Genomic DNA, 25449 nt, shown 5'->3' with positions numbered 1-25449 from the left:
GAAATATGCACATTTGTCAGCGGAGTGGACACCGCGTCACTCGTAATTTACTGCGCTCAGCTTTGTCTGATTTACACTAAATCAATCTCTGATAAGAACACTACATCAAGTGCAACATGAAAAAAGAAACACGAGTACATGTGGGGAATGCATCACGAATGCGACACAGCAACAAAGTCCAATTTTTAGCCCCCCCCCTGTAATAATGACAACTTTCATATGGATTGCAAGATTTTTACTGTCAGCAGCAGGATATTACAGTTTTGGGGTAGTAAAATCGGCGTAATTTTTATGCTTCTATCCTACAACGTGCCATTAAACCAAAATAATAACTCGCTTTTTATTAGATTTCTATTATTAACGAAACTCCTGTTAGTTTATTTTCTTTTACATTAAAGTCAGCTTTGCTGTTTGCAGCTATTACACACATTAACTACTCCGTTTTTCCTCCATCACGTGTAAATGAATTTCTTTTTATTCTTCTGATTTTAAACTTTTGTTTTCAGCAGAACAACTGTGGCATGACTTCCAGCGTGAAATATATTTGCAGTGACTCATATTTTTGGCTTTCACCTGCCAGAAAGGCCACAAAGCTATGTAAACATAACATGAAACATAAATGAATGAATAAAAAAAACACAATCCGTCTAACGCAGGGTTTGAAAACACGTGTTTCCAAATGGAAACCAGCAGCGTTGTTAATGAATCCTGATGATTTCGGGGCTGTGAGGAGAGGCACGCATGATGCTTCAGTGTCTCCTGTTATCTGATCAGTATCTACATTTCTCCACCGACACACACTCTTACATTTCATCTTCCACATGCCAGGGTTAACCTCTGTTCATGTCAACACTTTCTCTTCGTCTCGAAAAACTCGGGAGACGTCGCACAAAAGAGGACGCGCCGTGCTCGATACACCGAGACGCAGAATTGAACGAGGAAGAGAGACGCGAGAGCAAATATTCCCACAAGTTGACAAAAGTTGACACAGGCACAGATGTATTTGACAAATTCCCCCCCCCCCCCCCCCGCTTTTTGTTGGCATGCTAAATTGAGGCCAATGGTAGTGAAACAGTGAGGCTTGGCGAGATGCCTCATTGTGTGTGGAGGCTATAGGCGAGGAACACTAGAGCTGATAAGAGTGGAGGAGCAGGCTTTCTGCAGAAAGGCCCCCAAATCCCTCTGTCACTCACCATGATACAGTGATTTAATTCTTTCCAGCACCAGGCCCTGCCCACGCATGGAGAGCCATTAATACAGGGTGGCTTGGCTCCGTCCTGTTTCCACTTCCTACTGTATCATAAACCTACGCCCCCCCGCTTGAATTAGAATGCTGCAGGATCGGCCATTGAAAAGCTGCAGACGGAGCCATGTTAGATGTTTTTACTGCCTGGCCCGCATGCAAGATCTCTAAAAAATCTCAGATGTTCCAGCATATGATCTGGCAAAAGGACAAATGATTCTTTTAATATCACTCCCAAAGCACTAAAACCAGATCTATTATGGTGGATGTTGGCTACCAGAGAGATGGAACAGGCCATACAGAATACAACACCCTAGTGCCATGTGATGATAGCACCACGGTGTTGTTTCTCACCCTCGTGCGAGAGGGTGTGCGAGAGAGGGCGCGCTCACCTGAGTCTGAGTCATCCGGGCTGACCGAGCTGAGTAAGTCCTTCTCCCTCTCGTAGTCGATCTTGCACAGCAGCTGGCCCTCCTTCAGGACAAACTCGTCGCCCTTCCTCAGCTGCCGGTCGCACACGCAGCAGCAGAAGCAGTTCAGGTGGTAGACGCACTCCAGAGCGCGCATCACGAACTCCGTGGGGGCGATTTTCTCCATGCAGCCGCTGCACTTGGTCGCAAACAACCTGCAGAGGAAGAGAAATTAACTCAATTTAGTTTGTTTTTTTAAAGCAACACTGTCTAACTTCTGAAAGAGGAAATAGAGCATCAGTTCTTTTACATATGAAAAGTCAAATTCAAAAGAAGTAAAGTGCAGTTTGGCTCAGTTAAAAACACTCAGGGGTTCTGCTGCTGCAGCCTTTCTTGGTCTGGTATGACCGGTAGCTTATGGTGGCTAATGTTGGCCACAGTGGCCGCCGTCCAGCAAAAGTTACAGCAGCTTGGCTTAAAGGCAGAACAGAGTTGGATTTGTCGGCCGGGGTCAGTAAACATTCAAAGTCGCCCGCTCCAACCTGAACCTCGACAACGGATGCGTGCTTACGATCTTGGATCCTGGTTCGCTACGAGTCGCGCCCTGGGTTACATACCCACTGCCCAAAGGTTGAGACCCAGAAACAACCCAAACACAGCAAAATAAGAAAATACATTTGGACACCGGCAAAAAACATTTAAGAAAAGGAACACTGATGAGTGATAAGCCATTTAACTTTTCAATACAACCTTTCTTGGTCTTGGTCCAGTCCCTTATGGTGGCTAATATCTATCTGATATTAATGAGTGTTTTTTTGCAGTTCAGCTGAAGCGCCTCAGTCTTTTCCTTGGCGAGGTGTGTGGCTTTATTTAAGAGTCAACTTGGCTTGCTGATCCTGTGGGCAGCCAAGGAGGTGACTCCTTTGGCAAGCAGCTCATCTGTTAAAAATGTCTAGGGTGGGCCCCGGGCCCCCGTGTCATTCCCAAGTGAGCTCAGTCATGGGCACCCAGACCCCCTTTTATTCTTTTACAAATCATGTTCTAGTGCGGTGACCACCAAATCCTGATGATCCCAATCAAGCCTCCGCTGACATTTTACACATTTCTTTCATATCCACCATACTCTACATGCCTCAGACACCATATCAGAGAGCGTGATTCATCGCCGACTACTGGGGCTGCCCTCTGGTCTGTTCATATTTCATCTTACTGTCTAATATCACGCCTCTGTGGCGCAACACTGCCTCCATCACCATTTCCTAGACAACGCCTCCATCTTCTTTTATATCCTTTCAGGAAGATGTTTGCATTGTTTTATTGGTGACTGAGAGGCATTTAATTCGTCCTCTGTTGTTCAGAAGAAGCCACATTAAATGGAGCAAGAAGGCAGGGAGTGTGGTTGATCTTGTCCAGCCGTAAAGCTGGATTTATTAGCGGCCTCTTTGTTTGCCCTGGTCTGGAAGACAGCTGGCAACCGCCTATCTATTTGTGGTGAACATCTATTTCATTGTGCAAGGCAGGGAGGCAGCAAGAGGAGCAATTGACATCATCTGCTGGTTCGGGACAGGGATGAGCGATAGTGATGAATATAATGTGTAAATATGAGCGGAGGGAAACCAAAGGATGGTTTTGTTATGGTAATGTTGTTATAGGTGCTGATTGAGTACTGATATGGCGCGTGTGTGTGCGTGTGTGTGTTCACACATGGACGTGGATGTGTATGAGCAGCTGTATGCACGCTGGAAACAAGACAGTGTTTTTTTTTTAGTCGTCTGCGCAGCTTTCTAAAAAAGAAGCGCTCCGCCTCTGATCAGATCAGCATCGGGAGAGCAAGGTTTGATCTTAATTACATCGCATGGGTTGATGGGTTATTGTACCGGTTTCATCCGTTCTGATCAAAATCACCACCCGTATCTGGAGCGGGAAATAAAAAAACGGCGTCTAATTTTCTTTTTAACCCTGGTGCAACAGCAAAACAACGAAGATATCAGAAACTGGCGCTCACAGGGTTCATGAAATCCTTTAATCTTTCATTTATTACAATAAGTTAAGAAGATTATTATTCAACTATGGAAAAACCTCGAGGATAATCCCTTTGAAAAAGAAAATGTTGGCATGTTTCTCAAACAAAGCGGGCTTCTAGTTTAAGTGACCTGCCAACCTGGATCTATCTTCTAAACAAACCTCCAAGATGGGACGTTTAAAAAAAAAAAACCCGGAAAGGACAAGAAGAACTATTAAACTATTAATCATAAAAAATAAAATAAAAAAACCTCACATCGACGCACTCCTGTGAAGATAAACTAATAATTCGGGGGCTTGTTTCTAGTTTTTAGAGGGATTAGCGTGTTACATGCTGGGATCAGGGAAAAAGAGGTGATGAATCTGTCAAGACGAGTTCCCAGCTCGAACTCGAATGTTTAGCTAATGATCGCCGGCTTAGGCTGAGAAAGAGAGCGAGGAAAGTTGAGGAAATGACTTGTTAGCGGTTTCGATACGTCCAGGACTCCGCATTCACCGACGACCGCTCTCTCAAATCTTCTCATCTCGATGAAAACATTCTCATTCAGCCCTCTTTCCTTTCTTCTTTCTTCCTCGCCGAGTCTAATCTTGTAAGCCATTATTTTTCTATTTCCCCTCTCTGTCACTTTGCATTATTTTTGCTGCTGTAATTCCTATTCGTCCCTTCTGGAATCTTCCTGTCCTGCTTTGTCCTCGGGTCTAATCCGGACTTTCTGCCTGTTTTCAGTCCCCGGTCCCCATTCTCAGCGGGGTTCAGATGGAATAGCCATGCATGACGCCCCTTCTATGGCAACCACACCTCCACAGGAAGGCAACGGCGACTTTTCGGATGGGCAGAGAAGGCCTTTGAGAAGCTGGCAGCAGAAGTAAATCCTTCTCTAAGGAACAAGGAGAATTAGCAGGGAGCAGTGGACTAGGGATTTAACCCTACCCCTCTCCTTTGAAAGGCACAGTCAGTCCCACTCCTGCGGCTAGCCACAATCAAACAGAGGAGGAGTGGGGAGGTGGCAGTGGGGAGAGGAGAACACAAACTCCCTGAATGACACAAGCAGTGGATTGTGGAGGAGCCTAATCCCACTTTAATACCTTTCCAAGTTCAGCTGCTAAAGAATGCTCTTTAAAACAACACCACTGTGTGAGCAGTGAAGGTTGACCAGGGGGAGGCACGCCATTCAACCTCCCCAACATTACCTGATTAGTGGTTTGAGGGACCAGGCCAACAGGAGACAGAGGAGAAGATGTAAATGATGATTTTATATCTAGAAAAACACATCGACAGGGGCTACCGCTGATAACGTTAGGAGCTCCCAGCTCCCTGCCGGGATCTTAAAGGTATCAAAGTGCTGTAGGTGTGAGCGTAAAGTGATTTAGCTGATCATTTACCGCGTTCTGCCTCTACTTGATCCCAGTGACCCGACGCACTAAGACTTGTATTCACCTAAAATCCACTTTCTGGACGTTCAGCCGCTCGGGTAACATGACTCCCGGTGTCGCAGCAGCAGCAGCAGCAGCAGAGAGGCAGCCCCGATCAGCAACCCTTAAGCCAAGTCTCCACAAAGAAGACCACCAGCATGACAACACCACCACCACCTCCTCCTCCCTCCCCCCAACACCTGAGCGCACAGATCAGGGCCCTCCGGTGTGGATCAATGGTCGCATCTCTTGCAAGCAGGGAGAGAGAGAGAACTGTCAATATTTACGCTCAGGCCTCCCCCAGAACCGGACTCATAAATGAGAAAAAAAAGAAAAAAGAGCCGGTCTCAGCACATTGCTCTCTCTCTCCCGGAGGAATCATTACGTCCCTCTTTTTAATCCTGTGTCCACATACCTGTAATCCCCTGTCTGTTCTTTCTTACGTTATCTTACGCTTTTCTCCTCCTCCTCCTCCTCCTCCTTCTCCTCCTCTCCGTGACAGATTATCACACAGTCGAGGCCTGTAACGCCACACGCTGCTGTGTTTTTAGCAAATGCACAAGAAGAAAAAAAAAAAAACACACACACACACAGTGGAGAAAGAGCATTATGAAGAAGAGAAAAGCCAACGGGGACCGACAGTTATTTTGTCTGATGAACACTTCAGCCGAGCCAAGTGCAGCTGAGAGACTTCGGCCTCTCTGCTGCTCTTCTTCTTCTTCTTCTTCTTCACCACCACCCTCCTCCACCTCCTCCTCCACCTCCACCCCTCTTTTCCAGGCACTTTGGAGAACTATGCACTCTCCCTTTGAACAGATTATAGGCAACTTAAAGTGTGACAACATCTTAAGCTCTCACCACATGTTGCCAATGATTCCCCTTCTACAGACATTACATTTAATGCTTCTGCCGCAGTGATAAGCATCAGGAGGACTGGGTGGGATAAAAGAAACCCAGAAGAATAAGAGAGAGAGGGGTGGTGGTGGTGGTGGTGGTGGTGGTGGAGGTTTATGGAGCTGCTTATGGCGCTTGATAATCATGCTACATTTAGCAACACGTGCAACGGTCTCACCTACTCCCCTTTTGCTATTGAACAACACTCGGAGAAACACCGTAACAATTTGGAGAAGAACAGCGGAGGGCGATTATGTCACCACATCCCCTTCAAAGACAGAGAGAGAGAGAGAGAGAGAGAGGGGATGAGGATTATCCAGGCAGCAGCTGTAAGCCATTACTTTGAAGATGGGCTCTCGTGTTTGAGCAAAGGGGAAACCTGTGGCCGTGCCAATCACGGCCGAGGTGAGAGCTGAGGCCCGGAGAGGCCGGCGGGTCAGACAAGGGCCAGCCGGGCAGGGCGAGAGGGGGCGAGTGGTGCAGGAACCGGCCAGACGCACTCGCTTCAGATTTCAGGATTTAGCCGGTTCGTCTCGAATCTGTGTTTTCTTCTAAGCACACCAGGATGTTTTTAGGAAATACACTTATTTACATCCTCGCTGAGGTTTAGATGACTCGTCATACGTGTCGGATAAATATATACGACCTTTAAAGATGTAGGTCAGCATTTGTTTTTCTTTGCTGGATTAGAAAATAGATACCGCCAAAAAACACGAGGATTAAACAAGTGTCAATGAGCGACCTTGATTAGGCAGATTTTGTTACCTTCGTGTTTTTTCCATGATGCGAAGCCAAGTTAACTGGCTGCTGACAGATAGAGAGATGTATCGATGTTCTCGTTTAAAGAAAGCATATTTCTAAAAAAACGTCACACGCCCCGATGAAATTCTGAGCTAATTTTTAACGACTGAAATCGTCGTCTGCCGTCCAAGTTTTGTTGTCTGGAAACACAACAGACATATCCGTCTCCGAGGCTCAGCAGAGGTCTCCGAACTGCTCCGAGCCTTTCCTCAGCTCCTCATGACACGCGCCTTCCTATGTGAAAATTGGTTCTCAGCAACAGTATCAAGAGCTCGAGCTAAAAGAAGAAAACATTTGATGCCCAGATGTTGAAGGGAAAGCCTTTTCAACTCTGTCTCAACATCATGAAAATTACTTTGTTATGTACGGCCCTGTTGTCCTCTAGAAGCAGCAGACAGTGGATGCTGACCACACTGCTTTTTAAAAATAGAATTGAACTAATGCGAGTTAAGTTTGATTGCTTGCAGCAGGGACGTCTGATAAAAGCAAAAGAAAGTTTGCACGTGTGAGTAGGAGCAGCCTCGGATTCATTCGCGGGCCGTGAAAAGGAGGCTAGAACAAAGTTTCAGGCTGCAGAAAGGTGGGGCTGATATTACTGTCTCCATAAATGATCTGAGTAGCTGACCTTGTTTCATAGTATCAGCATTTCTCTTTGGAGCTTAGATTCATGGAGAGTAATGAAGCCAAATAAAAAGTGCCATCCTTCGGCTCCCAGGGGCCAGCTCCAGTCAGCTCTAAAAGCTGCTTAATCACCATCCCGTGCTTACTACATTAGCATAATAATGGCCTTTAAATTGAGGCTCTTTGTTTTTTAATTAAACTCCCAGCAGGTAAAAGTAAAACACATTAACGGGAGATGTGTACACCACTAATGGCCCAAAGGTGCCTTCTTCATCACACAGCTCTGGCCACAGGGTTTGCTTGTTCCCCGCACTGAAGCGCAGCGCCGGCTCTGCCTCGCGAGCTCACAGGGGAGGAATGAGACGAGCTGATTGCACTTGGCACAGCAAAGATAATAGCGTAGACATGTTTCGGAGGAGTTGGTTGGTGCATGCATATGCACCTGCCCTACATCCTCAGAGGGAACGCACTTAGTAAGAGGCTGCTGAACAGAACTACGGCGGATCTGTAAAAAGACACCGGTTACAGTTAGTCCAGGAGTGAAGTGTTTCCTGGATCGTCTGTCCCACACGTCCGCTATTGTGAAAATAAATATGGCCGCTTTATTTCTATGGCGGCATGAGCTCCTATGTGCTGGAATGTGACGAGTCCCCCGGCCAGACAGACATCCCAGACATATCTGTACATAACGCTATACTGCACAGCTGCACAAAGAAATCCTAACCCTTAAGTCGTTATTCAAATGATCTCATTCCAGCGGCTGTGTGCTTTGCAGATTACCCAACACTTGAGAGACAGTTTGAGAGAGAGACAGTGTGAGGTGTTCACGCGTAACCGACTCCAAGAGCCTAATAAACATGCAAATAGTGATTATATCTTTCATAATTTTGTTGTTTTTAAAGGCCACGTGTTTATGCAAAGCTCCCCAAAAAACAGGCGACACGCCGGGAGCTGCCTCGCAGAATCGAGGTGGATCGAAGCTTCTCCAGCCACGTGGATCTGCTCATGAGCCAGTGGGAAAACAGCGTGGAAATAATCCTCAACCAGCCACACAGGTAGAACAAAGCTCACGGAGTGAAAAGGACAGTGTGTTGGGCAGCAGAGGAGGCTAAGTACACATCTAAATACAAGAGTAAGCAGGCAGGCAACACATGATGTGTGTCTGTTTGGACAGCTGGCGTTCCCCGAGTATGTAAAATGAGTGCAACATCGCGTTTGGACTCAGTTTTTTAGAGCTCAGAACAAACAACGCTCCGTCTGAGCGAGGAAACGACGACTGTAAAGATGTACGTTTTTTTTTTTTTTTTTTTTTTGCATTTCCCTGCTTATTCTTTACCTGCTCTTTAAAGCGGACTTGATCCTCGAGCAAATAAATGAAAAGATTGTGAATTACAAGGCTGCTCTGACGCGCCGCGCTCTGCCTTTTGTCACTGCGCTAAGAAGCCATCGACGCTCGGAGATCTGACATGTTTACAACGCGGACAGAAAATCTCTGCACAGCTCCCCATTAAAGGCACCTGTAAAATCATCTGCAGACATTTTATTTATATATATATATATTTTAAATAATTCTATCAATGGGTCTCTGTTCGTCCTCTCCTTCCAAGCTAATCTGCGTGAGGTGGAGCAGAGCCCGCCATTAAGGGGCTTGGCCCGCTCTCGACGAGCCACCGCGAGTGATTGCTGCTTCTGAAAGAGCTGGGAGAGCAGAAGAGAGTGATGGCTACAATAAGTGTAATGGCTATCACATGGTATAGAGCTATGGCTGCTGACTATAACTGCCCACAGATACACAAGTCTTTTTTTTTTTTTTAATCTTAATGCTTATATCAGATTCGGAGAAATAAAAACAATTATGATCTCACGTCCAAAAAAACAAAAAGTTCTCAAAGATCAGATTAAATCACAGAGTGAACTTTACTTTCTTTATTGTGGGAAAATAAATGGACTCATCTTACAGATTCAGCGCTGGAATGGTTAAAAAACAACATTTGGATTGGAGGGCTTTATAATTACTATTGACCCAGAGGTTCTGGGTCCTAAGAAATAAAACAAACAGTAATATGAGGTGTTCTAAAGCACAAGTCTGCAAATATGCAAAGACAGGGTCTGGTGGAGAGCATCACGCTTTGGCTTCTTTTCTCTGCACTCCTAATCTGTGGGCCTACACAATATTAAGACGGCTTTGGAGCCACTTGTGACCCAGCTGTGCACTAATGAAAAATTCCACAGCTCTGTGCAGAGGCCAGTGGAGCTTGACCCCTCTCCACCCTGAACCAAGCAATGTCCATCTTGAGGAGTTTACCAGGGCTGAAAGATACTGGATTAATAGATAGAAAAGGAGAAAGAGAGACAATCTGGGAAAGACGGAGAGGAGAAAAAAAAAGAAAAAAGAGAAGCCCTTGTGTGTTTCTTCCTCCAATCTTTAGTATATTGGTGTGAAGTAAAGTGTTTGCCCAGGTTTTAATGGGCAGAGATGATCTGCAGATCATTGTGATGGAGGCTGCCTGTATGAAGGGGGTTCTGTTTACTTAACAGAGATTCAGTCTAAGCCCAAAATTAGTTTGAGGAGGCGAGAGGGAGGCGGGGGGGATAGAGAATGTGAGGCAACCAGGAATTAGACGTTGTTCACAAGATCCGGATTCATGTGTTTGTGATCCTGCTGCCCTTGATTCTCTGTCTGCGCGTCTCAACCAAGACAAAAGCTGGACGAGGACAGCTACAGGCTGACGTAACGCCATGTTAACTACTCACACAAGTCAATAAGCAGTGGTAGTTTTTGTAAGGATGTATATGTTTTGGTCTGCTCTGTCTTTCTTTCATTAACTTCTCCTTTTTGTTTTTCCTTTATTTCATTTATTTATCCGAATTAAAACATAATTTTAAGATCAGCCAGCCGCTCCTCTGTCTCAGCTGATACATCACCGTGCAGATAAGAGCTCGGGAAAACGGTAACAGCAATCGAGGAAAATAAACGAGAACTAATATGAAAATGGTGCAAAAAAGAAAATGGTATTACCTTTTTTCTGAACGTCAGAAAATTAGACTGAATCTTAAAAATCAGAAGCTGGCAGCGTCTGATGCATCAGTTAAGCAGAACCGATAGCGACCCCTCATCGTCGACTTCATTTCTCATCAAAACCAGTGATAACAATCCAACGTCTCTGCAGATTACCGCATACTTTAAAAGATGAGTCCACCTTTAGTACCCGTGAGGGAACAGACAGCCGAATAAGGGACGGGAGGGGGGCGAGGGGTGAGAGAGAAAATGAAAAAAAAGGCAAAGCAAATGAAAAATAAACATTGTTATTGAAAGACAGGATGCTTTAAGACCCGCGGAGGGGGGGGGGGACGGGCAGGGATTAACATTCAGATTAGCATTCAAATAATATATTTGAATTTCTGATCAGCGATCCTCTTCAAAAGAGCTTAAATCCCAAGATTAGCAGGTGTTATGCTAAAAAGCTGTGTGTTTTTTTTGTCAGGGAACGTAGCTACACTAGCCAAACAAATATGTCTTTGAGTGTGAAGGGCTGGCAGGGATGTATGGCTGTAACCATGGCGACTGACTGGTAGTTAGGAGCCCTGGAGAAGGGGTGCAGTGTTGGAATGTGTCAAACAGACAGAGGGGCGCACACACACCGCAGAGCAAACCCAAAACCTGCTGTTTCACTAAAGACCGTCAGCTACATTATGGAGACCACCTACAAATTCCAGAGGTCGTTTTGCATCATCGTTTTCTAAAATATACACATTCTTTCCCAAACGGTTTGATTTAAGAGCGCCTTCCCGAGGGAGTCAGACATAAAGGTGATGAATTTCTATTAGAAGAATAAAATAAAATAATAAAAAGCTTGACTAAAGAGTCACGCTGTGTTTAAATGCCAAGTTGCTCTCTCATTTTTATCTACCGTGGGTCGGTCAGTCACGTCTGAAATGAAGGTAGAGCACACACACACACACACACACACAGTGTTAAAAGTAATCCAATTAAATTTACTGTAATTGACCTGATATTCTATTTTACATCAAGAGAGCAATTAAGAATTAATCTGCAACAACAACGCAGTCGTTTTTTATTTCTGATTAAAATTAGACACTGATTTCTGTAATCACACCAACTGCTGTCTGATTTATAGTTGTTGTTTTTTTTAAAAAAAGGAAATAGGTTCTTATAGATTATACTCCTTATTTTACTACAATATGGAATGTGTGGAATGTAACTAAATACTTTTACTTAAATCAGTGGTTCTCAAACTGAGGGGCGGGGCCCCCCCTGCAGGGATTGTATAACCCCCCAGGGGGACGACTAGGGGGGAAAATATATGACACCAAACTGAATAAAAAAATTGGGTTATTAGAGATTATACTCCTTATAATACTCCAAACAACCACTGATGGAACGTGACTAACTACATTTACCTAATCCAGTCGTTCTTAAATCGAGGGGTCGGCCCCCCCCTGGGGGGTTATACAACCACTGAAGCGCTGCAGGGGGGGGGCGTGGATGACCAGTGGAAAAATACAGAGAGAAACTAAGATGAATAAATCTGATTTAAATAAGAGAAAATACACAAAATGATGATCGGTTCCCAGATTATTGGTGATAATTGATAAAAAATTGCAGGGTGGGGGCCGTGATTTTATTAAGTGCGTGATGCTGTGAGAGAGAGAGAATAAAATCACAATACATGAGTCAAATTTAAGGTGCTTTTACTTGATTATTATAATTATAATTTGCATTGAATGTCACTTTATACTCCACTACATTTCAGATGATGATGTTGTAAAAATGATGCATTGTTTAAATGAGCCAATGGGATATAAAATTAGCTCCACCTTGATTAAATACAGAGAAATACAACTAATAATATAATATATAACAGTATAAAAGTCACAGTGCTTTTATTTATATATATATTTTTAAAACTAAGCAGATTTGACTTGGAATTAAATATTTTTTTATAGCAGTAATGCTGCTTTTTACTAAACTAAAGCGTCCTCCATGATTGGCCGAGGCACACATAATGATAAAAGCAACATATCCACCGATAAATACCTATGATATATAACATTTATGCAGAAATACGTATTTATTTGCACAATGATGCTCGGAGATTCAGGAACAAATCATCGTTCCGTCTGAATTACGGAGAGCAGAGCCGTGTTGTTTCAGCGTTACTGTTAGCTGTAAAGCAAACACCTGCAGCGCCTAACATTTCTGTTGATATTTTCATCGTTGTTATCTGTGATATACATTCCACACAACCACAAGAGGTACAAATGACCTCAGAAGAACAATAAATGAATTGTCTGGACTTGCTGCAGCCTGCGTTGTATGTGTGCGTGTTTGTGTGTTTAATCTTGAAAGGGAAATTCTCTCTCCATCGTAGCAGCTAATGTTACTGTGAAACTATTTTGTTCATGTCTTAAAGTATTCAAGCATGCATTTAGCCCCAGGAGGTCTGGCAGAGGAGTTTGTCTGATGCCCTTCTCTGCTCTCTCTCTCTGTTTTCCTCTGTTGTTCCCACACACACACACACACACACACACACACACACACACACACACACACACACACACACACACACACACACACAGACACACACACCGAGCACTTCTCTGTCATGTGGTTGGCGGAGTGTAAAATCTCTGTTCTCTCCAGCTGGAAGAGAACAGGTTTGACAAAATTCCCTTTTCTGCACGTGGAGCCTTTAAGGCACGGAGTGGAATGGTGAAGCATGGCACGGCACGTCTGGTCTCCCCCACACACACAGAAAACTCGACTGTATCTGCAAGCGGCCCTGAGGCGCTTACCTCGAGTCAACTCTGTGGCCCTCCGGCGGCCCTTCAGTGACTGCGTTATGACCCCTAACAGAGCACTGACGGGGTTTGTTTTCCCTTTTAGCTCGGGACTCAATAAGTTGGCATTGTGTTGCAGCGAAGCTCACAGGTGTCTCGGATGAGTCATACATACAAGGTCTGGTTAAACCGCCTGATATGAATCCTCAAGAGAGTGTGTGATGCGGCAGCAGCTGTAGTTATGCACATTAGGGCCGATCTCGCCGCTCATTGTACACATGATCGGGCCGATATGGATGCTTATTTGTCTTCGGACACGATGACAATGTCTCCCGCCGCAGTGACACCCCGCGGTCAGCCCTCTCAGCCAGGAAAAAGGTTTGTATTCACCCTCCAATTTTACACTCTCTTTAGGTCCAGGAGTGTCTTTGTGTGCTGGGGGTGCAGCCCATTCTCCGTGGCTGTCTGAAAAAAGCAGCTGTTTCTATATCGCTGTGGCAGCACTTTATGTTGCAGAATGATAAATGAAGGGGAAGAGGCAGAGCTGAGGTGCAGCTGAAGCACACACACGCAGAAACAATGGCAGAGGAGGGTCTACGTGCTGCGTGGACGTGCTCTCTCTTTCAGCTTCTGCTTCTGCACACACTCCCTCTGTAGGTTAGACTCCTGGTGCTCACCCATAGCCAGAGGTTATGAGAGCATGTTGCAGCGAGGAAGAGGAGGGGGGGCTAACAGCCTGACACCAGTCCCACCAGTCCCCAGCGCAGACCCAGGGGAATGAGAGGTGGCGGTCTCCGTCCCACCGGGACCTGTCGCTCCTCTTGTCCTCGGGGCAGTCATCTTCCTTTCCACCACCAACCTAATGACGGAGCCCCGAGGCCTCATCACTCCACCCCCTGCCCTCTCTCTTTCTCCCAGCTCCACGCTCCTCTCTCTGTCCTACCCAGGTGCCTGTCAGAGGGGTGTCTGCTCCGCGACTGGTGTAGCCGTCCACATAAAGGCTCCCACCACCACCACCACCAGCACGCCTCACAACCACCACCACCGTGTCCTCCTCCTCCTCCTCCTCCTCCTCCTCCCTTCATGGCCCCCGGGCTCAGCCTTTCATTTTGAAGTGGCGCAGGCCAGCTCCGCACCAGCCTGGGCCCTCGGCCTGCAGCCTGCTCCATTGTTTGGCCTCAGAGAAAGACTATTATTTCAACTCAATTTACTGTGAGTAAACACTGAGTGATAAGGCCCCCTGTCCTATCCCTCACACACACACACACACACACACGCTTTCTCTGATCCCACCCTCCCTGACCGTGGGCTGTAATATACACTGCCAACAAATCACTGCTCTCAGCCCATTGCTATCACTGGCTTTAGAATGGAGCTTACTAATTCACTTTCCAACACAGATCAGAGGACAGGCCTCATGTGTTTGAGAATATGGCTCCACCACCGCGCACGGCTTTCAAAGGGCTTGTGGCCCTATGGTGGACTGGTTATAAATTTTATGCAGCAGCAGCAGCAGCAGCAGCAGCAGCAGCATACTCTCATCTTTAAGCGGACTATTCCCAGGCTAAACCCACGCTAATCAGATATAAATATGCAAAGATGGAAACAGTGAACCGGTGCTGCGACACTTCATTAAAAATGCAGAGTTTTAATCATTTTTTGGGGCATCCGTGATATCAATGATGAACGGCTCTCTCGCTGCTCGGAATGATCGTGATGGTCGCCTTTTTTTTTTTGTGTTTCCGAGACAATGGTCGCCGGGTGACTCGTGACTCACAGCTGCAGGAATGAGACACTGTGGCCAACGGCGGCGTTGAGAATGCAGGAGTGAAATTCTCCTCGCTGATAAACGATGATGTTGGAGAGATTTTTTTAGTCTACAGCACCAAAAACAAGAAATAAATAAAAAAAACAGTTGTTGTGTTTTTCATTGTCTGGCCACAGAAAAGCCCTCGATCCCTCTCCTGCGTCAGGAACTGTACTATGTCTTAATTATACAGAATTATCAGCCGGCTTTAAATAGCAGTCGTTTGCACTGTCTCTGCCTTATGTGGCTAATATAATTATTGGGAGCCTACTTTATCTTAGGCAGAAAGAGGCTGACACAGTAGCACAAACTAATGTGATAAAAGCTTAGCATATCACGGCTTGATTCGAGGATTTTAAAGGTAAGTGTTTATGACAAGGTAATAATGCCTCATGCAAAAGGCTGGCCCGTAAATTGGTTAGTTAGGGCATGATGGATGAGGGGGAGCCTAACCTTATTTCCAATAGAGCCTCTTGATTTCTAGAGCTGAGGATAATGAATTTGATTTAATTAGACCATCCCTCATCTAATTAAGAGTGGGAGAAATCTGACCCTGTGTGTAGTCTTAAAAACAGGCACTGCTTTTGAACCATATGGACATATCTGAACAAAGAGAGGCAAATTAAGCACGTCGAAAAACGGAAAGGAGCTCTCCCGTTAAAGAAGTCGTCGCGTCAGCCGCGATTCCTGTTCGTCCGACTCATCCTTCATGAAATAAGTAACGAAAACTTAATCAATTAAAACAAATATTATTGCGAGAAATAAAAACAAACTACCAGCCCGTTAAGAATAGAGTTGAGAAGATGAGGGATTAAGCAACAGCTATAAAGGTCCAATTAAAGTGATTCATCATCAGATTATTAATGAAGCTTGTGAGGGTCCTCTGCAGTATTGGTAATGGGCTACTTGGCCTATCTCCCTCTAAACCCTCTGGGTAGACCTGCTCCTTACACTGCCAAGGTAATCTCTTTAAAGGCCAAGGAGATCCAGCCCACCAGGCCCCCAAAGGCACCCTTTGAGTTCGCTCCCACCGCCTCACCTCGCCTTGCCTGCTATACACTCCGCGCTTCACCTCACAGGCTTGACAACTCTCATTATGGCTCCAACTTTTCTAGGCTTCACCTTGGAGGAAAAAACTCTCTCAACTTGATCATTCTGACAGCCCCGGGTGTTGTATTTGTCATCCTCCGACTAACTGGACGTGCTCGCGAGAGGAGCCGGGGATCTAAAGGAGAAATGATGTAAAGTCTGCCGTGTCCGGAGCCAGATACCCGAGAAAAAGCCTGTTCTGATTTGCTTCGGGCTCTGATGACGGATAAAATATCTCAAATCGGCCATTATAAGCGCATATGCCAGAGAGCCTTACAATACTTATCATTGACAGTCCATCTCCTCGTGCCCCTTGTAAGCTGAAGAACCGGCTCACGATACACAAGCCCATATATGCTTAGGTAGCCAACACACTGCAGATCCAATTACCTGTAATACACACTTCAGTTTATCTCACTCCCAGTCATTATCTAAATTGCCGACATATTATTAGGGTACCTGCTTGAGAAGTGTGTGTGTTTCTCTTTGTCTCCTAATAGGGCCCAAAGGGAGAGTTGTTTTGTTCGTAAACCCTCTGCAGGCCGTGAAGGAATGGGCTTTATAACCCGTTTTCCAAAACGGAGGCACGCGGGGAAAGCGCAGAACACTTCACCATTATGCACCAAACACAAACGTATCTGTCATGACACGGTGAGTGGTAGAATCAGGAGATTAATTATGTGATTGTAGTAGAACAGGAACCCCCGGCCCCTCAGTCGGAGTGGTCCCTCATTACATTACCTCGGAGGCCTCAAGAGGAACCCAATTGACTTCAGAGAGCAGGCGGTACCTCCACCAAGAAGACCTGCACTGATTGAGAAGTGTGACAACTATTAACTATTAAGTGCTGAGGGTGAGAGCATCTTTGTGTGTGTGTGTGTGATTTGTGAGTTTCAGGCTCAGAAGAAGTGGCTTGTGTGTATTTTGGATTTTAATTGACGCTTGCGTCCTAAATTCTCGTCATTATAACCACTCAGCGTTTTGGAGGTTTCGCTTTCTTGACTTCTTGTTTTCCAGTGAAATCCAGACTCTAAGTGAGCTCAGGGAAAAAAAAAAAAAAGCAAATTCCTTAAAAACCATGGATAATCCTGGTGCATTTTATTTCAAATGAAACTGCTTTTAAGAGCAGTAGAGCGCATTGCTTTCCACCGCCAACATTCCTCTTAAGATCATAGATATTAAGAAAAAATAATACTCTAAGAGGAAAGAACCTCAAACTGCAATCATGTGAGACTGTTTCGGACGTCGCATCCACAGTTTGTGCAGAGGCTTCTCCTTCTACCTTCTGCCTAACAGTCGCTACGTTTCCTTCGATGCTGGCATTTATTTAATGAGCAGACCAGCACTGAGACCGTCACAAGCCCTCGTGGGGAGAACTGAAGGCCAATCGCACCTCCCATCATTCAAATCATGTCCATGCAAGTGAGATGTACTCTTGACACTGGCCGCTCCTCGGAGGGCTATATATGCAATTGCAGGAATAACTGCGGCTGAAAATGTCTCATCCATAGGGACGCTCGCAAGCAATAACGCACCGTGTGAGAGACAGACAGCTAGATTGAATGGAGAGACAGCTAGACAGGCAGAGATCAAGTCCAATCCCGCTCTCCCGTCATCTGTGGCTGCACGTTCACAGGTCAGGCTTAGCTAATCTAATTCCTGGGCTTTCCCACAAAAAGCCAAGTGCCACTCAGGAGAAGTGGCAGGGAGAGTAAGAGAGAGAGGGGCTGGGAAGTGGATGTGGAGAGGGCTGCTGGTGGTGGTGGTGGTGGAGGGATTGAATAATTATGAATCAGGGAGCTTAACCTTCTGGGGAGTTAATTTGAAGAGCACTGGGGATAGGGGAGTGGGACTCTTTATTTCCCTGGGGTGCCCCTAATGCCATTGTGAGGGAATGGAGAGATCAGGACACGCAGCAATATCGTGTCTGTTAGCCACCATATGACGAGCTGACCCCAGAGCTGCGCTCACAATCACACCTGCCGTCATCAGGGCTAATTTGTTAAACATATCAATAGCGCTCTGCTGGCCTTTTTCTCTGCTCACACACACACACACACACACACACACACACACACCGGACCATTGATTCAGCCGCCAGGCGCTGAGTGACAACACCCGACCCCACTCGACTTCACCCCCACCACCACCACCACCACCACCCCTCCTCATCCTCCCCGGCAGCAACAGACACATGAAATCACTCACGATCTACGTGGGCTGCAAAAAAAAAGTTGGATGGTAATTAAAGAGCACATAAATAAAATTCATATCTGTTGGCACTCTTAGAACGTGCTCGTGCCAACCTGCAAATATATTACACCTGCTAAAAGCTTCCAGAGTGTTTTTTTTTTCTTTTTCTTTGCATGCATGCACAACAAGCAGAAAGAAAGAGACTGAAGGTTAGAGGAACCACAGCATGCACAGAGATTAGACTTTGCAGCCCTTGGCTCTGTGAGGGTCGTGAGATGGAATTCTTTTATTTGGATCGGGGCCCTCTGTCCCAGGCTCTCACCGGGAGAGTCTCCTGTCATGTTTGCAAGCATGGAGGTTGAGAGATTGGCTGGCTGGCTCGCTGGCTTGCTGGCTGGCTGGCTGAGTGGCCGGCTGGCTGGCAGAAAGAGCCCGTTGTGTGGCTGTGGCAGCAGCAGCAGCAGCAGCAGCAGCAGCACATACCCTGACATCTGGATCCAGTTTGCTGGAAGCACACTCAGACAGGGCCCGACTCTGGCAAGGGGAATCTCAACCCTTTGATTCTTACTCCCATGGTCCGCTCTAATTGTCATCCCTCATTATTTAGTCAAAGGTGGAGGGATGAATCATAAACTATTACAGAGAAATGACATTTCCTGCTCCGAGAGAAATCCTCCTCAGCCTCGCTCCCCGTCTCATCCCGGCTGATAAGGACAATGAATTTCAGACACAGCCGGAGCACAAACATCTCTCATCCCGGCTCATATCATTATGATTTGACCCAGAGAGGGAGTGAGAAAGAGAGAGAGAGGGGCCGCGCTCCTCTGTAAACCACAAGTGATGCGAGGAGAAGTGGAAGGGGGCGAAAGTTGCAGCCGGTTTGATGACAGTCCGCAATTAGAGAGGGGGATCTCTGCTGTCAGGAAAGTCTTTACAAAATAAAAGTTGTGTGTTTAAACTTGGGCCTTCCCGGGAGCAATTGTAAGGGATTACTGCAAATAAAAGCAATATGTTTTCTGTTGTAGGAAATACTGATGGTTACACTGCAGAGAGAGCTACATAAAGATCTTTTCTGAGTGAGTCATCAGAAACGGTAATAATCCCAATTAAGAGTCTCGGGATTTATAGCTGGTAGACAGATTTACGGCAGCGCCTGTAAATAAATCACATCATCTCACAGAGAGCTTATCTAAACCTCAGACGTACAAATACCGCCTTAATCGTCTCATTCAAATCCTGCCTGAGCAAACTAATCGTGTTTCATGTCATAGAAATTCCAAGACGTTATTAAGTAATTGGTTGATTGATTGATTGAGGAGTAATTAAGACAAAGCCAAAGAAACAACAGTTTCCGAATCCAATAACAATTAATAAATAGATTTTCTTCAATTCACCTCTGGATCAATGAGATATCACAAAGACACAATAATGTGATTTGCGGTTTGCTCTAGCCAGTAATAATAGTGTGGACCTGTAATGACAGCTGCTGAGAACAGGTTTGAGTGTGGAGGCTGCACACACTGCCTCGTGCCTTTGATATTCCCTCTGTTTGTTTTGGAAACTCAATGATGCACGGATATGTCTGTGCGATGCGCCCTGTTCATTACCCCTGAAGTGGAATGCGTACGCTGCTTTTCCACGACAGCGTCTGTCTGTCACTCAGCGGGCGGAGAAGTGCGGCGACGACAGATCGTTCAATCCCCTCAAAGGCGGTTTTTTATTTTAAATCTGAAAACGGAGAGAGGAAGCGGGGATAAAGTTCTTAAAGTAAAGCTCTCCTCTATCAGTGCCTCCTCAACCAGGACCGAGCCTCAGCATCGTGTACTACTAACTGTACATTTGCTGAATGAGAAAAGATGTGTATCAGCTCCTTCTCCCTTACACCGCTTTGACTCGTCTTTTCTACAGCGGCCATCATTCACTCACCACCGGCTAGATGAGCCTTTTTTTTCTTTCCCCCCCTCTCTGCCGAACGTTAAGCCTGCCATCAGATTAAGCAGTCTCTGATTTCGGCACTAATTGTGCGCGTCCACTTAAGAAGCTGACAGCTTTGGCGAATGAGGAGGCTCGCAGGCCTCGGCGGCACGACACTCATCCATCACGGCCTTAACCGATTGCATCCCTCTGAAGGCTCAACACGCTAACACCATTAGCTCTACTGCTGGGCATCTAACTAGCACATCACTCACGCGGCTACATGCTAACAGCATTACAGCTAATGCTGGCCCTCTAACTAACACATCCGTCATGGGGGGCTGCAGAATCCTCGCGGCTCCACGGGAACACGTGGAAGCGCCGCTGTCTCTCCCGGAGACAATCACCCGCATTATTTTGCCTCTGTTACTTTTGTTGCTCTGCTGCTAATACCCTCATTTGTCTCCGAAGCTGCCGAATGCCACTGAAAGGAAAAAAGCCGTTTGGATCCTGGTCCTCGCCCTGCCCACAACAGATCCGAGTAACGCATGCCTCTGTGAAGGGAGCCATTCAAATCCGATTATGATTTCATATTTCACAAAGACAGTACACCACTAGGATGATTTTTAATTAGAAGCAGAATCAGTAAAAAGAATGGGGCACGGAGACAATAAAATGAGGAATGCATTCATCCATGCGATGATTTCTCGAGCTTTATTTAAGATCTGTGCCAATGTGCTAACAGCATTAATGAAGTTATAAAGAATTATGAGGGGAAATCAAATTTGCCTCGCCACTTGAGCGCCACTAAAATGCCAAACAATAAACTACCAGATTGCAAATTAGATCAGTAAAAATATCAAACACATTGCGGTGCAGGAAAATCCATAATTGCATTTAGTGCCTGGCCTCTCCTGGGGGAAGAGACACTAAAGATCATCAGCAGGCTACACGGGAGCCGCTATTGACAGAGCGGTAAAAATCGACAGGCTAACTAAATAAACACTCCAGGCTCCATTAAATATTCAACGGCTGAGATTTGACAGTCTAGCGTGCCTTGCCTCTCCCCATCGCCTCCATTGGCTTCTCTCTGCAGCACATCTTCTCTCCCTGTCTCCCCCCCTCCTCCTCCCCCTCTCCCCTGTGACTCCTGACAGCAATAAATGATGCGGTGCCTGAGGGCGCTGCTCCAGTGGGAGACCTGGAAGGATAGAGCAGGAGAGCAAAAGAAATAAAGGGGAGACAGCCTATGACCAATGGCCATTAACCAAGGACTGAGACAGGGCCCTATGACATCCGCTGACACCCCCACCCCCTCAACACACTCTCATTCTCTCTCTCTCAACTCACACACTGTTACAAACCTGATACGCCACAGCCTCCTCTCTCCATTTTGTTGTTTATGTTCTAATACCACAAAGACAGCTGAGCCACAGAGCGCTGTGTATATATAAATATATATATGGAAGAGTTGAAAGGTGGTTTCCTCTTTCATTGTGCTAACTTAATCATAATCAAACAGTTTATCCAGAGTGTTTGAAACAAAACTGGCACCTCGAAGGAGAAGAAGAAGAAGAAGAGGTGAAGAACCCTCACCGCTCCATGTGCCATCCAAACTCCTGCAGCCCTCCCCTTGACAAGATCATATGCATTCATCTGCCGTGGCGAGCCAAAGCGAGGTTATGCAAATGAGAGATGACAGTGTTATTGTGTGAGGAATATCAATGGAGTAATTACTGTTCCATGTCGGGCTATTGGCCCTGCGCTGCCGCGCCCAGCCGGCGCGCTTCATTTCTCAGCCGCCCTCTCGGGGGAGAGATGAGCGGTGTGCTCTGGAGAGCAGAGCTAATAATGGCAGCACGGATACAGGCAGGGGCTTTAGACGAGCCCCGGGGTCCCGAGCCGCAGACTGCTAAACGTTGCAGGGGTCTCAGGAGAGCCCCCCAGCCAAGATGAAATGATTAAAAAAAAAAACCCACCCAACCTGACTGACAAGCTGACCGGCCACCTATAACTCTTTGTTGTGGCGGGTCAAACCACCAGTGCTCGCTTCAATCATAACAGCGGGTGACCTTTTTGGACATTAGCCGGCTGCCTGACAAAGATTCTTAGTAGAGAAGAAGAAGAAAAAGCAATACTGGCAGAGCAGAGGAAATGTTCCAGGTAGCTAACCAGCAGAAATGTGCCACACACACTAAAACACAGCAAGTTTCAGAAATGAATCAAAAGGGATTGAAGAGATTTGTAAATCAAAAAAAGTGAGCGAGATAAGTAAACACCGAATAATCCTGTCGGTACTTTGCTTCACTGACACTAAGATCATAATGATCTGGTCTGGCTTCTTCTTTTTTTTGCGTCTTGGCTGCCGTCCAATGAGCAAACTCCTTTGGCATGTAAGTGTCATCGAACGTAAAGCTCAAATTTGTTGGGGGTGTTTAACAAAGAGCTCTACTTGGACGTGCGAAAGCGTCGACTGCCTGTAACGTGTCAACTTTATCATCTTCTACATGTGAGGGACTGTCTAATAAATAAAAATGCTAAGAGGCCAAAGGTTCAGCTGATGGGGAGAAGGCAACGCGAGGAGAAACTTCAAAGAACGACGGCTGGTACAAGCCCCGGAGCTGTGAATTAACATACCAGGCAAGAGGAGGAATGCTTCTCCCACACACACACACACACACACACACACACACACACACACACACCTTTTCGAGAAGCAGCGAAACCTAATCAATTTTTCTTCTCTGAAAACAACGAAAAAAGGAACCTCAGCATGCTTAATTGTGCATTTGTTCATTATTCACATGAAGAATTGAAGTTTTTTTTTTTTATTAGACACGAGCACTGAACTGTGTTTGCATGCAGTGCAGCTACAGATACAGAAAAATGAAGTTAGCATTTAGGGACTGTGCAGAAATTATTAGGCTGGGGGAGAGGGGGGAGGTTAGGGAGGTCGATATTTTTATGTGTTTTTTGGGATAGCAAGGGACAAATTTTTAACTTTTTCTAACAAAATAAACGTCTCCTTTAATATTTCATGTTTATTTGTGAGTATTTGTTCGATTTTCTTTGTCTGTATTCATGTTTATTTGTGAGTATTTGTTCGATTTTCTTTGTCTGTAGATGTTCAACAGATTATTTTATAGGTCAAAATTCATGAATATACCCGAACCAACATGTGTTTTGTAAAGTGTCATATCAGAAAAAGTATTATTTGTGAAAAAAAGTTGAATTTTAGGCAGATTATCTAAAAAAATAATAATAATAAATCAGGGTTAAATATTAAATGTTTATGCTTTACTTCTTTTAGTTATTAATGGTGAATCAAGTTTATTATTTTGAGATATTACAGGGGCAATTTTATAGCTTTTTATTTTAGTCAAGGTCCAAATAAAATATTAATAACGAGAGGGAAAGTCAAACAAGTCAATTCTCACACAATAATTTCAACACAGTCCCTTACATATTCAGCTGCAGCCCGTAACGTTCTGATGTTTTGACCCAGATGAAATCGAATAAACTATCTGCACCGTGTAATATCTCTGCGATGATCTGCAGCCACGAGCTTACAAGACAGGGGATTCGGGTGAAAAAGGAGGCTCATGTGCTGCTCTTGTACCTTCACACCATTCATTTCCAGGTCAGGTGCACCTCTCCCAGTGTCCAGACACCTCATACATCTTGCAGGCAAGGACCGCCTTATCTCCATACTTATCTCCCAAGTAATAATTCCCACTTAAAGCTGTAAGCCTCGAGCAAATGACTGGACGGGATGGGAATGGCAGGCCCGGGTGGTACACCACTCCCACTCCCTGCAGGACTCCTACAGGCAACACTAAAAACAAAACATGTCCACAGTGGGAAGTGCTCATAAAGTGGGCCGGACTCCTAAAAACCTGACTTGAACATGAAAACATAACAAAAACAAGTATATGATTTCACTTCCTAAAAGCTCTAAAACGTATTTATGAACCTTGCCCTCGGTGTAATCCGGCGCTGGAGCGCTGGTCGGGTTTTGGTGGGTGCGTTTGTGAACATACCCCAGCTAAAACAGTCAACTCAATCAGCCGTTCCCCCGGTCGACGAGCACCAGAGAGAGAACACAAGCCGAGGCGTACACAAGCCGATTGTCTGACGCTTGAAATATACTTTCCCTTACGAGAAAGACACCGAGAAAGTCAAACACGGTTTTCTTCCAATCAGCGTCTTATTTCAATCTTCTACGAGAAAGAGGAAAATAACACAAAGGGCGATTTGAAGTGCCAAAAAAGATGGGCTGTATACTTGTGGTGTGAAATCTCAGAACGCTTCCCTCCCTTCCTCGTCGCTATTGTTCTTTTTTACTTAACCGGCCTGTTTTTTCGGACTTGGAGGATGTTATTTTTTAACAGCAATAAAGAACAGCCTGACAGAAATCTGCCTCTCCCTGACATGTTTTTCTACATGTCATAAATCCGGCTGTATGACTAACTGGCTGTTTTGTTTATTAGTCCTGTGTTTTTTTGTCCTTTCCGCGGAGCTTTGATCCTGCTAACCTTATGGATCCTCACCGTAAACACTTACCTCCCGAAGACGTTTTTATCACCTCGAGGCTCGATGCCAGGCATCTGCGCGGAAGTGCAGCAACAGATAAACTTGCCAGTTCTACCAGCGAGGGCAAAGAGGACAACAGACTCTGCGAGTGAAAAGCTTTAAAAGTCCTCCATCACCCCTCGGGTTATGACTGTGGACTGGATTTATCATGCATGCCTTTTGTTTTTTATCTCTTCTGCTATCGAAACATGCGACTATCTAACTTTAGTTAATAAAATCACCACAGGGCCCGACTCTGTCGTCATTCTAAACCAGAAGAACATCACATCGTTTCATTTCAATGAATCAGAATTCATGCTACTTTTGTTAAGATACTGATTAATTCGATCAGATTTTTTTGGGGGAAGCTATTGTTAAACACACAAAGCAGCCTGCATGCCTGAGCATACATACAAACACACAAACCACCCGCGAACACTCGGCGGTTGCCAGTGATGTTTCTGTGAGCAGGAGACCACAGGAATTGTTTATCACTGCGGATCACAGTGACTAATCAGAAGCAGGCCGCTTCTTCTTGAACCTGTGCGAGGGCGAGATGTTTCCTCAGCCCACACTGAGACACGTACGTGCCACGGCATGACCTACCCCTCCTCCTCCTCCTCCTCCTCCTGCTGCTGCTCCTCCACCTCCTCCTCGCCAACCCTCGG

The 25449-nt window shown here is 45.6% G+C and overlaps 1 protein-coding gene across 5 annotated transcripts in view; it reads right to left on the bottom strand.

The window, feature by feature from the left end:
- Window positions 1-25449, bottom strand: part of lmx1bb (LIM homeobox transcription factor 1, beta b) — a 47162-nt gene that overhangs the window by 5385 nt on the left and 16328 nt on the right. For all 5 annotated transcript variants that reach the window (XM_019274608.2, XM_019274609.2, XM_027272947.1 and 2 more), the window contains one exon: window positions 1636-1868. In XM_019274608.2, coding sequence (XP_019130153.1) covers window positions 1636-1868 — 233 coding nt within the window. The remainder of the gene's footprint in view (window positions 1-1635; window positions 1869-25449) is intronic.

This window comes from Larimichthys crocea, chromosome III (genome assembly GCF_000972845.2).
Source record: "Larimichthys crocea isolate SSNF chromosome III, L_crocea_2.0, whole genome shotgun sequence".
Classification (NCBI taxonomy): Eukaryota; Metazoa; Chordata; class Actinopteri; family Sciaenidae; genus Larimichthys; species Larimichthys crocea.
Note: the sequence above shows the minus strand (reverse complement) of the source record. Positions and strands in the feature narration are given on the sequence as shown.